Source organism: Lissotriton vulgaris, chromosome 5, assembly GCF_964263255.1.
Source record: "Lissotriton vulgaris chromosome 5, aLisVul1.2, whole genome shotgun sequence".
Taxonomy (NCBI): domain Eukaryota; kingdom Metazoa; phylum Chordata; class Amphibia; order Caudata; family Salamandridae; genus Lissotriton; species Lissotriton vulgaris.
Genome location: NC_141693.1, coordinates 786,541,656 through 786,555,670, shown reverse-complemented (window position 1 = coordinate 786,555,670; position 14,015 = coordinate 786,541,656). Strand labels below are relative to the sequence as shown.

The following is a 14,015-nucleotide window of genomic DNA, read 5'->3' as shown; positions in this document are numbered from 1 at the left end:
ATGCTGTGCATTGGGGTTTGAGAAGCCGCAGCCCCAAGCAATTTTTGCACCAAAGCTCTTTCCTCCACACTCACCGAGTGCTGCGTGGGGCCCTTTTGCATTTTCCTGCTTGATGCATTGGTCCGGTTGATTGCCCGTTGGCTAGCGGTCCCAGTACCAACGAACCTTTGAATTTACACTGCTAGTCTGGTTGCTTTGGACTGGCCCTCGCTCCCCTGAAAAGGAGCACCCGCTCTGACCTTGCTGGTCCGAGTAAGAAGCAATCTTTGAATCCTGCGTGGGTTGCACTTGCCAAGGCTTGTTAACTCTGATCCAGAAGCCGGCACCGCCGACAGCAAGAACCTTTGTGACACAGCTCGTGGTCCACTCCTGGACATCCTCTGTACCCCAGAGTCCACGTGGCAGCGGAGACAAGCTTCTCGACAACCACCTGATTGCGCCCGACATTGCATGGTACCTTCCTGGTTCCACCCTGGTCACTTCTGAGTGACCCAGACTCTGTCCCATCTGCTTTCAGGTACTCTACATCTTCGATCCACCCTTGGATCACACCGGACACTTCTCTGCTGGCCGCCTGCAGCATCTTCATCTCCAGGCTCCATAGAACTGCACGACGAAACCCGACACACTTTGGCACCTATGCACCCGCTTCCTGTGGGTGAGGTAACTCATGAACACCGGTGCTCCTGTAGTGGTTTACACCTCTTGTGTCTAAGTCTAAAGTTTTGTATTTCTAGTCCAGTCGGAAGACTCCTAAAACTGTAACTCGATAACTTTTACGCACCATTGACTTTGCATTGGTGCATGCGTGTGCTTTTAGCGCTGCACCCGAGTCCCGCAGTCCTCTCCCGACTTCATCACTGCTAGTCCCGAGTAGCCCCAGCGATTCCCAAGGCCCTAGGCCTTACCACTGATCGAATAGTGATACTTATACCACTTTTTTGATATATGGTTTGAGTGGCCACCGGCCTCATCCATAATTGTGCAACTTTCAGATGTTATATTGTGCTTTAGTTTAAACGCTTGTGCTTCTATACTCATAAGTACAGGGGATTATTCTGAGAATAAATACATATATTTTTATAATATATAACTTGTGTGGTGTACTTTCATTTGACATTACAGGATTGCATATGGTAAAACAGCTGGCTTCACATGCCCTCTTGAGTTTAGCCTGGAGGCTGCTTAGTCCATGCTAAGGATAGCTTGTCTTTTTAAGGTTGACTTACAACCACCACCATAAGGGATTGTTTGGAATGATACAAGGTGCCCACAGAATTGTGGACATCATACATCAGGCCAACTTCTCACACTGCCTCAGTGTGATCCCTGAAAGAGAACACAAGCTGAGTGTTATCAGGATACGAGACAACCCTTACACCACATTGCTCAACTAGTGAGGCAAGGGGAGCGGGGTAGGTAGGAGGTAGGAGGTAAACCTAGTATGTGAGGAGGCACAGAGTTGGTGTGGCACACATTTTTGAGGGGCACAGCATAGAGAGGGTGAGTTATCTCAAAACAGAAGGGCAAGTAGGCGCAGATCATGTCAGGGCACGTAGTGCCTGATTTGGCACTCAGAGACCTGTTGATGGAGTGTTCTAGGTTTGTGTGAATACACTTGCCTTGCTTTGTAGTGTGCTACGTGGGAGCGGAGTAAAAGAGGATGACGATGTCGTCACAGATACAATAAGCAACTGAAGAAAGTACCTTTGCGTGTTCCCCGGTATAGGTTTAGAGTAAACCAAGACTACAACTCCCAGAATGCAACTACTGTGAAATTAGCTCCTAGCTCTTGAACGTCCTTGAGTACATTTGTTTTTCTGAGCAGTGTTTTCAACTTGATTTGCTGCCAAGTGATCAATGCCAAGGGTAGGACCGTCCGTCATCCAGTCCTGGTTTTATAGCCAACACAAAGTTGCATTCTGAGATTAGTAGGTACATCTCCAATGCTGCACAGACAGGTTCTTAAATCCCCTATTGAAAAGTACTGTTCTTTATAAGCCATGCTGTCATCAGGTGCCACACACGACGAGTGATCGATTGGTAGTTACAGTTTCGAGTGAACAACAGGTCATACAAACTAAGTATGTCCCTGTGGTTGCCTACGTGTTTAGGGTACAGTCAGTATCGGAGCCTCCGAGTTTCTCATGTATACGCAAGAGTAGATCATCCAGAGTTTCTGCTTTGGATTCTGGGACACGTAGTCTTGATTTTTTATGAGGAGTTAACCGTGACTTGACTTCAAGTCCAGGATACAAAGTAAACCCCTTTGGCTGGATGAGCGCTCACGCCTGGTCATTGGACCTCGAAACGTGAGATCTTTCCTTCTCACTCGTTCTGAAGGGTGCGGACAGATATGGGTGATTGGGTGCAATACACGTCACCTCAATTAGTTCTGCTGTGGCAGCTAACAGTGTATTCCGTACTCGTTCCATCATCGCTTTAGTTCTGTTTTGCTCCCATCTTTTCGCAGCGCGTGAAACAGCTGCCGAGGAGGGGTAGCTCGCGCATGCCCAGTGCGTCCCCTGTGCTCCGGCCAGACTCCTGCAATCTGAGGCTGGAGGGAAGCTGAGCCACCGAGGTAAAGAAGAGGGAGAGAACGAACGATCGCAGGCTCCGAGGGCGCGGGAAGGAGGAAGCCGGACACCCACGCACAGACATCCAGCCTCGCCTCCCCCGGAGGCCCCCGCGCCATGCAGCAGCAGCAGCCGCCCCATCCCCGGTGAGTACCGAGGAGGAAGCCTGGTGTCTGCGGGGGTCCTGTGGAGATGGAAGGAGAGGGAGCCCCCAGCCCCTTCTCTTGTTGGTGTGGTCGTGCGCACACTCTCTGTTGTGATTCTGAGGTTAAATGAGTTACCGTGCATTCGTTTCTGTCTGTGAGCATCGCAGTGTCGCGTGCACTGCGGCTGAATTTAAACAATCCCAATTGTGTAAAGTTTGGGATGATGGCAGCTCGCAGGACCCTAAGCCACTTGGACATTTTTGCAGGGAGAAACTCTTTGGTTGGGGGGTGGGGAGAGACAGTTGAATACACAACGATCTTTTATAGTTACCGATCAGACGGTTTAAAACAATGCCATCTGCGGATTGTCTCATTAAAATGCTTTGTGCAATAGATTGATCGAAGGGTGATTGCATAAAAATGACTCAATAAAGTAGCTGGCAAAATGAGGATTCCACTTTAGGGGTAGGCTGGCAGTGTTTTGTTGGGGGGATGATTTTTCTTCTTTTTTTCTTTATTTACCGCCAGTCTCGCAAGTCATTGACTTTCTCACCTCGCACGAGAGAAAATAGCGTGGGATGCGCTGTCCACATAGCTTCCCTTCCTTTCTTAGTCTCACTTGGAGCCGTTCCTTTGCTTCCACTCGAACGTGCATTAACTGTACAGTGGGGGAGGTACTGTTGATCTGTGTATGTATCCCCTGCATTCAGCTTTGAAGCCGAGAGAGAGGCACGTTGGACTGGCTCAGAGGAAAGATACTTCTGCATGCAGATAGTGAAGGCATTATTTGCCTCATTGCATGCCTCTCTCTTGCACCAAGCACTTTCGATTGACAGGAGAGCGTCGCTTGTAATTCTAGCATCCACGCTAAGAGATCTTATGTTTCTCCTGTGGAGAAGTGCAGCTCAATGGTTAGAGCGGCAGACCCTGATGCAGAGGTCTAGCCCGGGACCAGAGTTCAATTCCCCGCCTCGGCGGGTCTTGGGCTCCAAAATTCCACGGACCCGATCATTCTCGCCTCGGTGCCTATTCCAATCATGGAGTCCCACTTGCTTAATCTCCACAAGGTCCCCACAACGCTAAGGATGCTTGGGGGTGCCCAGGAGTGGACGCCTCTCAGGGAAAGCCAGGATGGGTTCCACAGCGGTATTGTACAAGCGCCTTGAGACCCTTGCGAGTGAGTAGTGCGCTATACAAGTATCAATTTACATTTCCTTGTCAGATCCAAATAACGCAACATGTTCTGACGTTGGCTGTGCATTCTGGTAAATGTTGTCTTGATGTTCCCTTTAGGAATCTAGGACTACATTTGAAACCGGGACTGACTGAACTCCTCACACTTGACACAGGGTTGCTCGAGATTTCTGTGTTAGTCTTGACATGTATATGAAGGTCAGTCAGTGTCTTACTGCTACAGAGCAGTAAGACACTGCTGATACACCTGATAGATCCTTTATTGTAGCGTTAAATTAAGACCGAGTTAATTCGGAATGTTGAAGGAAGCACACCTTTAGGAAGTTGCAGGTGGGTGGCGTTTTCCAACTGGCATGTGGTATTTTTCTAACAGATGAACAATTCTAAAAAATAATTACTTGCAGATAATTAGAAACGTGAAGGGCTAGAAGGAATCACTGCAAGGCAGGTTTTGGAGGGAGAGGCAGGAGTGGTAACAGGTAACCTTCCAATCTGCTGAACTAAGTGACACCTGCGTCATTGCGATGTACGTCGTGGCCTTGGCACAGAGAATGCTGGTACAGCCACCCTTCGGTATGCAGAAGAAATAATACGGCAAGTCGCTTTTAGTAATCCCGCCATATTATGAAGCATTGTGTCGGTTTCCCGAGATTTGGATTAAACTTTACGATTCCCACTTTCTCTCTTGGGTATGTCATAAGTCGATCGGAAGGTGACAGCTGGGCTGTGTTGATTTGACAATCTCCGCTGTCCTTCGGTGACATCACGAGGAAAGAGGGCAGCCAGAGGTCACCCTTATAAACAAAACAAGCCTGCGCTGGTGAAACATTCCTCTGAATCTGCAGTTCATCATGCAGAAATCTGATATGTTTGGGATAGGTTACACCATGCAGTGTCTGTCCTTCCTTCCGCTTCCTTTTTCTTCCCTTTTCTTCATTTTTCTTCCTTCCTTTTTCTTCATTTTCTTTCTTCCTTCCTTTCTTCCTTCCTTCCTTCCTCTTCCATCCTCCTCTTCCTTTCTTCTTCCTTCCTCCTCTTCCTTTCTTATTCCTTCCTTCTTCTTCCTTCCCCTTCTTCCTTTCTTTCTTCCTTCCCCTTCTTCCTTTCTCCTTCCTTCCTTCTTCTTCCTTCCCCTTCTTCCTTCCTTCTTCTTCCCATCTTTCTTTCTTCCTCTTCTTCCTTTCTTTCTTCCTCTTCTTCCTTTCTTTCTTACTTCTTTCCTTCCCCTTCTTCCTTCCCTCCTTCCCCTTCTTCCCATCTTTCTTCCTTCCCCTTCTTCCTTTCTCCTTCCTTCCTTTCTCCTTCCTTCCCCTTCTTCCTTCCCTCCTTCCCCTTCTTCCCATCTTTCTTTCTTCCCCTTCTTCCCATCTTTCTTTCTTCCCCTTCTTCCCATCTTTCTTTCTTCCCCTTCTTCCTTTCTTTCTTTCTTCCCCTTCTTCCTTTCTTTCTTCCTCTTCTTCCTTGCTTCCTTCTTTCCTCTTCTTCTTTCTTTCTTTCTTTCTTTCTTTCTTCCTCTTCTTCCTTTCTTTCTTTCTTCCTTTCTTTCCTCTTTCTTCCTTCTCTTCCTCCTCCCTTCTCTCTGTTGTCCTGGGTCAAAGTTTAGGGATGAGAAATAATCCCCATTCCTCCCAAATGAGTACTGTTGTCCACTACCTATGACCACTGGCACACAAATTCAGCCCTCGGATATTGTGTTTACATGGGGTGGGCTTCGAACGAACTGCACTAAAGAGCAGACATGGTCGTCACTATATGCTTTAAAAAAAGCACTTTTCTAAATATGTAAACATAATTTAGCTGGCAGAGTGCCTTGTCTAGTTTACAGCATGTGATTTTACCTTTAGCATGTGCTCTGATACAAAACATATGTTTCACAGACAAACGTTTAAGATAAGTCAGTAAAATAGTTTGCAAATGTAATAGAGATGTTTTGCAACAAACTCCGCACAGCAAATTTAGATATGTTATGGACCAAAAACTAGACTCATAAACATCATTCTTTCCTCTAACGGAGCACTCTTACCTTTTTTTTAACTGTTTTCATTCCACGCTCACCATAACATAATGACAGCCTTTCGGGTCATAAACTGTACTGTCCTTGTTCCCACGGGAAACTCCAACGTGCAGAGGAACTTACTAGAGAAGACATCTTGCAGGCATCCAGCCCAGCCGAGTGTGCCACACAGACAACTCTACAGCACTTCCTATTTAAAGATGATTCTCTTATTTCCTACAAGACTGAACACGGGCTCACTACATCAATTCCTCCATTTGACATACATAGAACACATTAGACACTGCTCAGCCACACATACAACAAGAATCAGATGGATCATTCGGTTGCCTATCGCAGTATCCTACAGAACTTGCTGCAAAAACTCTCAATATATCTATATCCCCAGACTCCCCTTTCCAACCACCAGGCAATTTGCTTGGCTACGAACCTAAACAAGCATTGGTAATGCATCGTTTTCACCTATGTAATCAATAAAGAGCTGTTTTCATCAGTCATCGTCCGGGAGAAGGAAAGAGCTCCCTGACAGATAACACGGGAGTAGAGAGGATGTGGCACAGCAGCCAGAGCTGCTGATTCGAGAGATGGGGATCCCGGTTCAAGTCTCGGTGGCACCGCACAACATCCTGTGATTCTATGCAAATCTCTCTGGGTGATAAATTGTTATATAAATATGCTGCAAGATTAAAAGTCAAAACTTTTTGAAACTATAGTTCCACCAAGGCGGACGTTAACAGTATTTCGATTGCGGGAAAATGATTAGAGAAGCAGACGAGGAGCGAGGATTGGTAAATGCAGGAAAATATGCTACAGCCAATAGAAATTTAGGAAAGGTAAGTGTCACACACAGGAACCAATGAGAAGCCAGGAAAGAGGTGGCGGGATGTAGGTCCCATTTAAGTTTGTATTAAAACAAGAGATTTCTCAAGCATAGGGCAAAACCTAAAAATACATATGCAGCCAGTAAAACTTGAAGTCTTAATGCTAACCCACTAATGTCATATACTAATAGTTCAATAAATAAGAACAAGCAAGCATTTGCAATGCAATAGGTCTCACAATTGCACGATTTTGAGCTATTCTAATAGTAACTGGCAATGTCTTTTATTTGTGTGTTTAAAAAACCTGCAATAATAAAAGGCATTTGTCATTTACAATACCAATAGGTCAGAGTTTCTAACATGCAAGACCTATTGCATTGCAAACGCTTGTTAGAAAATGTCCCAGGAGAAGGTATACGTCCACTAACTTAACGAAGCCAATGCACCATTGCGCTCACGTGGCCATGAAAGGCTGGGGTGGCGTGTTATGTGAGAGAGCCCAGCTGCAAGCTATCACCCTTATCATACCATCCCTCTCTCAGTGGACAGGCTTGGGGTCCATGCAATAAGGCTGCAATGTGGCAAACACGTGCTGACCCCATCACCTGTCCCTGCAAAGCTAAAATAAACAAACTATCCAAAACAATTAGATTACGGAAGTCACATTTCTAAACCACCCCAAAGTGGCTACATAAAAGAAGAGAAGCTCTCACATGAGCGAGGTATGCAGCCACGCAGTTTTACTTAAAAATGACCAGTTTCCCGCTGTCTAAGTACAAGAAATTATATTTTCAAAGATCGTCATCATCGCAACTATGACAGATTGGGAACTACAACTGTAGGTAAGGAGGTGTGTGTGTGTGTGTGTGTGTGTGTGTGTGTGTGTGTGTGTGTGTGTGTGTGTGTGTGTGTGTGTGTACATACTAATCCAGGCCTTATCCACAGTTAGGTCACATATATGTTAATTTGGGGGGAGGTCTTGCATGGCAGTCGTTTGACCTTCACGCGGTCAGACTGCGGTACTCTGCTGTATAGTGACCTGTTGCCGCACAACTAGGAGCTGCCTGGACAACCAGACACATACCTCATAAAACAGTCCCTGAAGTCCTTGCTCTTCATGTAGTCAATACCCTTGCGAGCCAGTACTCCGACCATTTATTTATTTGTATTTTATTTAGGAAGTTTTATATAGCGCTACCCTGACCGAAGGTATTGGAGCGCTTCACATAATTACAAAGCGGTGCAAGAGAAAGCAAAACACAATAGGGTACAACAAGACATTCAGGATACGAATCATAGTAAGGAGGAAGAAGAAGAGATCCATTACCGGGTTTTGGCATTCCCCATCCGGGAGAGGAGCAGAATCTCTTTAGACACTCCAAGCTGCTCCTATATGATAGCTAAGGAGCGGTCAAGGAACAGGATTTTGAGCTGACTTTTGAATTTAGGGAAGGAAGGAATAGTTCTGATGTGGGGGGGATAGAGTTCCATATTTTGGGCGCATTTCCGGCAAAGGACCGGTCCATGTTTTTTTGTTTTCGAGTTTTTAGAGGGATCAGAAGTAGGGTGTTGGAGCTTCTGAGGTTCCTGTTCTGACCTGCTTTTTTAAGTTTGGATGCCAGATATTCAGGTTTGCCTGTGTGAAGGGTTTTGTGGGTGAGGCAGGCTGTTCTAAAGTTCACTCGCATTTCTATTGGTAACCATTTGAGTTCTTTTAGTGCCGCAGAGATGTGATCACATTTCTTTATTCCAGGGACCATTCTGGCAGCCGCGTTGAGGGTTGTTTCCAGAGGAGCAAGATGAGTTTTGGGTATTCCAGAGAGGATTGCATGTACTTAGGTGCTCACAGCTGCAACAACAAAAGCTAGTGCAATCACCCGGTGTTGGCAGAGGGACTAGCAGTGACTGTGTGCCCGCCACACCAGTTCACCAAGTCACGCCCACCCATTTCGTTACCGCTTTTTGGCACGCTTCGCACAGGGCCCCTAGAACTACGTCACCATTACTTGCAGCAAGAACAAAAAAAAAGAAACCGGGTGCCGTGGTAAGGAGAGCAGCGGCCAAGTCCATACATTTATAAAAAAAAAACAGGAAACCGGGCGCAGAAGTAGTGAAAGAGGCATCCGAGTATGTTAATTAAAAAAAACATGAAACCGGGTAACGTGTTGGGGAGAGCGGCGCCAAGTGGGTTAACTAAAAGAAGCTGTTGACATTACAAAATAAACACAAGCTGTTGCCATTACGAACACAACAGCGTGTTTAAATTGCATCGGTCTTCCACTTTAAGTGGAAGCGGGATGCAAAAATGAACACGCAGCTGCTTTTGCCAAACAGGAGTTAAAAAAAAAATACCATGAAACCGGGCGCCGTGGTAGGTAGAGTGGTTCCTGAGTGCATTAATTAGCAAGCCGTCGCCATTGCACGAATGTAAAATATTTGTGCTCACCCACGAATCAAAGGAGATAGTCTCAAGCTGCAAGCAAATGATCCAGTCCGGGTGGGCGAGGCCTAAAGGAGACAGGGCGGTCACCAAAAACCCTCACTTTCAATCGGAGGCCAGCGTTTACCATAAAGGATGACGTGCGCCAATCAAAAGAAATGGCGGAGCTTCACTCCACTTCCGAAATCAACTCGACGACAATAGATCTTGCAGTGCAACCAGAGCATGCGCTGTGACGTTAGGCGAGACCTAATGGCTTGTAAATAAATGTAAATGTCCAGTATTTGGAAAGCGTAAACAATTACCCGACGGTGTTAAGGCGCTGCGGGCCGTCGGGAAGATTAAGCGAGCTATTTCCCAGAGTCACATGGAGCTGGTGAAATCTGCTGCCAGCCCCGGGGATCAAACCGTGAGCCACCGGGTTCCGGAATCAGTCGCCCTGCCGCTGTGCCACACCTCTTCCTCTTAATTAGTGTAGATCTAAAACACTATGCCCGTCACACATTGTGACAAGCAGAACTAGACTCTCGTCTATGATGGTAGCCTTGGAAACTTTATGATGCTTAAACAATGTCTCAATGTGTGCTATATAAATGACCTGATCATAAGACAGGAACACACACTGTCTCCAGTCCCCCCCACACATATATAGATCTGTTGAAGACACATCCACAAGGATCCATAGAAAGATAAACTACTCGCTCATTCATTGTGATGGAGATGCTGTTTAAACCACATCCAAGCTATCTGACCCCTTACCTGTCTCTCTCTCTTGGTGTGTGTGTTTGTGTGTGTGTGTGTATACATATATATATATATACACAAACCTGTACTAGGCGTACTAACTTAATGCAGTGTAAGGAGATGATACACAATTGCGTAATCAAGTGGGGATTTGCACATTTGAATTTGCACAATTACATTCGATCTTGAATACTTAGAAGTTTAGGCCTAGGCAGATTAAGTGATTTGTGCAGAATAATGCAATTTTCAGTCCAGTGCAGAGACGAGGATTAGAGTCGAGGTCCACATGTTCCATAGGCTGCGGCTTATATACGGGTCGCATCCCCTCACTCTCTGTAAGAATAGTTTCAATATAAATCCCGGACTCTGATGGCATACTGCATGTGTAAGGTTGAACTGGCAATGTTAAGCAGAAGTGCTTGTTATGCCCTACCTAGCCTTTCTCCATATTCATTCTTCTCTGTATATTAACCGTTATACCATCAATGAATGACCTTCGTCAATACCAGTCGACTATTTAACAACGTTTTTGATCCATCCAGTTGTGGCTTTCTTTTCTTCTTAATTTTATTTTTTGGCATTTAAGCACATGTGTCCCTGAAGAAAAAACGTAAACAAAATTCTGTGTGTTGGAAATGCCAGGTGGCACCAACAAACACAGGTAGCAGCCAATATTTAGTTGAAAGTTACAATACAAATCTTCTAGAAGTTAGTTAATACAGTTATAACTTATAATTAATGTCTAAAAACGAGATCTGTATGACATTTTTGCTGTTCGGTAACCTTAAGTAAGTCTGCAATTTCGTGTTATAGGAACTCTGCAAAGTTTTGCCATTTCACACAATACAATTTTGTTTGTGATTTTGGGCTATAGGAATCTATTTACAGTAATAAATATCTCGACAACTATTTTCTGCCAGTATCTTGCATGTTTTTTTTTCTTCTGTGCGATGGTGTGTCCGTGCAATTTTCACGAGATGCCAATCCGCAAAAAAATGATCTGTGTTCTGAAAACAAAAATAGCCAATTTCATACACTCCTACTGAAAACAAAAATAGCCAATTTCATACACTCCTACTGAAAACAAAAATAGTCCATTTCATACACTCCTACCAAAAAGTATCGGCCACCATAGGATCCACTCAAAACAATTTTTAACAACTCAATTGTTTTGAAGACATTTTTAAAAATACGCTCTGTAATTTATGGTAACGTAGCTGCAGGCACAGTGTTCGGCCTTTGCAATTGTTTTTCGATCTTAGCAGCTATGTTGATGATAGGACTGGTCTTGAAGTGGGCTTCTTGCACTTACACTCACCGGACAGCTCAATATCTCTTGTTGCTGTTGTTGGGTATACTTAAGCAAGTGAATCAAATGTGCTATAAAAGTGCCTGCTTGTGTCAATGGAACTTTTGTGCCTGCACGTTAGTACTCGCAATTGTCAATGGAACTTTACTACGTGCCTCTGCCAATGGAACGTTATTACCTGCAAGTGTCAATGGAACGTTATTACCTGCATGTGTCTCAATGGAACGTTATTACCTGCATGTTATTACCTGCATGTGCCAATGGAACGTTATTACCTGGATGTGTCAATGGAACGTTATTACCTGCATGTTATTACCTGCATGTGCCAATGGAACGTTATTACCTGGATGTGCCAATGGAACGTTATTACCTGGATGTGCCAATGGAACGTTATTACCTGCGAGTGTCAATGGAACGTTACCTGCACGTGTTAATGGAACGTTATTACCTGGATGTGCCAATGGAACGTTATTACCTGCGAGTGTCAATGGAACGTTACCTGCATGTGTCAATGGAACGTTATTACCTGCATGTTATTACCTGCATGTGCCAATGGAACGTTATTACCTGGATGTGCCAATGGAACGTTATTACCTGCGAGTGTCAATGGAACGTTACCTGCCTGTGCCAATGGAACGTTATTACCTGCATGTTATTACCTGCGTGTGTCAATGGAACGTTATTACCTGCATGTACCAATGCAAAGTTATTACCTGCATGTGTCAATGGAACGTTATTACCTGCATGTGCCAATGCAACGTTATTACCTGCATGTGTCAATGCAACGTTATTACCTGCATGTGTCAATGGAACGTTATTACCTGCATGTTATTACCTGCATGTGCCAATGGAACTTTGTATCGGGGTTAAAATCATGTAAAATGTTTCTTTTTGTAACAAAGCTGTGGGCACGGATGTTGTCTTTTATCTGTGTCCTATCATTCGAAATACAGTTACTACAAGCAGCTAGCCGACTCCCTGGTGTATCAAAGGGATTTACTCAAACCGTGTCTATGGGCAACGTAGTCTGAGCTCACATTTTTAAAGATACGAAACGCGAAGCAGAGGGAGGCAGTGACTTGTCCACCCCCACACGGTTGTGTTCACTTTTATTGTAACCCATAACATCTAATCTCAAATATATTTGGAGTGTAAAATTCAATAGGAATTGTAAAAACGTGAGGCACTTTGACCCCTCACCGCGCCTTGTTCGCACTTTTTCTATACAACCTCCTAAATAAAATAAATAAATCGAGATTAGAATTCAGTTGCCACAGTTCTACAAACAAGAACGCACATCAGCTGTCAGAAAATATATTTAGTAGCTTCTATTTCTGGGTGCTGTCAATGAAAGTGCAAGCGTAAAGAGAAGGAAAAGTAGAGCAAAGATAAACCTAATGCAAAGAGCTAATGCATTGCAAATATTAATCAAGCGTACAGGGAACGGGGTGAGATTAATAGGCTTAAAACCCAAAGTCAGACTAAAAGCACAAGGGTGCTATGGAAACCGAAGTAGCCATCTTGGAATTCAGAGTTTCTAGTTCCCAGAAGCCTTGCTTTTCCCTGGATAAAAAAAGATATATATATATATATATATATATATATATATATATATATATATATATATATATTTTAGAGGCTGGGTATGGTATAAAATGAGAAAATGACCAGAGCAGCTTTCAACATCGAAAAGGGGAACTAATACGTCGTGCTTCATGATATATTTTTTTTAAGTTGACATTTCCATCCTCACCCTCCTGTTAGTGCTTAGTATAGCTGTGTTCAATCGACTCCCATTTGCTCTTGCTCATTTGTTTTTGTTTTTTGTTTTTTTTCTTCTGCAGCTTTCGTTTTTTCTAAGCACTCATTACCCTGTTACCTTGAAATACAAATAAAGTAGTCTATGTTAATACTACATGGAAAGATGAATACAATTGAAGGAAGTCATTGTTATTTTAATGGCATGAATCAATTCAAGGGGGTTGATAATTTCGGTTTGGGGAATAATTTATGGCTTTTGATAAGCTCTAATGAATTGTGACTCGGTTGAGTATGTGCCTTCATTCATGGGTTGCTTGCTATAACTTTTCTGTTATTCGATTTTTCTTGTAACTAGTTCCTAGGCTAGAGGGCCGGAATTTATATGCCTGTCTTATTGGTATATGGTGGAACGGTGGGGATATCCTAATGTGAATTCGTTTTGTCATTCATGATCATGATGTACGTGGCTTTGTTTCATTGTTTTTATGACATAGATTTGCAACTGTTTTGCTTTTGTATTTATGCGTTTTTATGGCTACTTTTTGTATCCAAAATAAAGTAATTTGTTTGACTGACTAAAAGTGGGTGTATCCTGACTCTGTTAATTGTTTACTTCATTATAGTCACCCTAAAGTTATTTATATGGCACACATCTTGCTACTTAGGCAGCATCCCCAAGTCACTGGGCAAGGAGGTAGCTGCAGTGGAATTTTTTATACAACTTGTGGACAGAGCAAGGAAATCCATGGGTGCAAAGAGAAGGAACAATGCAGTTTAAAAGGAGATATGTCCTTTTTTATGATAAAATGCCAACTGGACCTTGGATCCACAATCAGTACTGTTGAATGATCTTTTGGTTTTAAGCAGGCCTGGGCGGAATTCCACGGAGTTAAAAGAAAACTGACAAATTTGGCAGAGTTCTATTAGTGGGTGGATAAGGTCACATATATGCGTCTCTGCTGTAACTCGCGGGGGCAAATGGCTATGGAACAGAATTTGATGATGGAGTG

General features: G+C 44.0%; 1 protein-coding gene across 1 annotated transcript in view; it reads left to right on the top strand.

Moving 5' to 3' along the window:
• Positions 1-2,527: 2,527 nt before the first annotated feature.
• PALD1 (phosphatase domain containing paladin 1) overlaps positions 2,528-14,015 on the top strand; it is a 1,202,673-nt gene continuing 1,191,185 nt past the window's right edge. Inside the window, exon 1 of the mRNA XM_086922256.1 lies at positions 2,528-2,722. Within this exon, the coding sequence (XP_086778382.1) occupies positions 2,694-2,722 (29 nt within the window). The 5' untranslated portion in view covers positions 2,528-2,693. The remainder of the gene's footprint in view (positions 2,723-14,015) is intronic.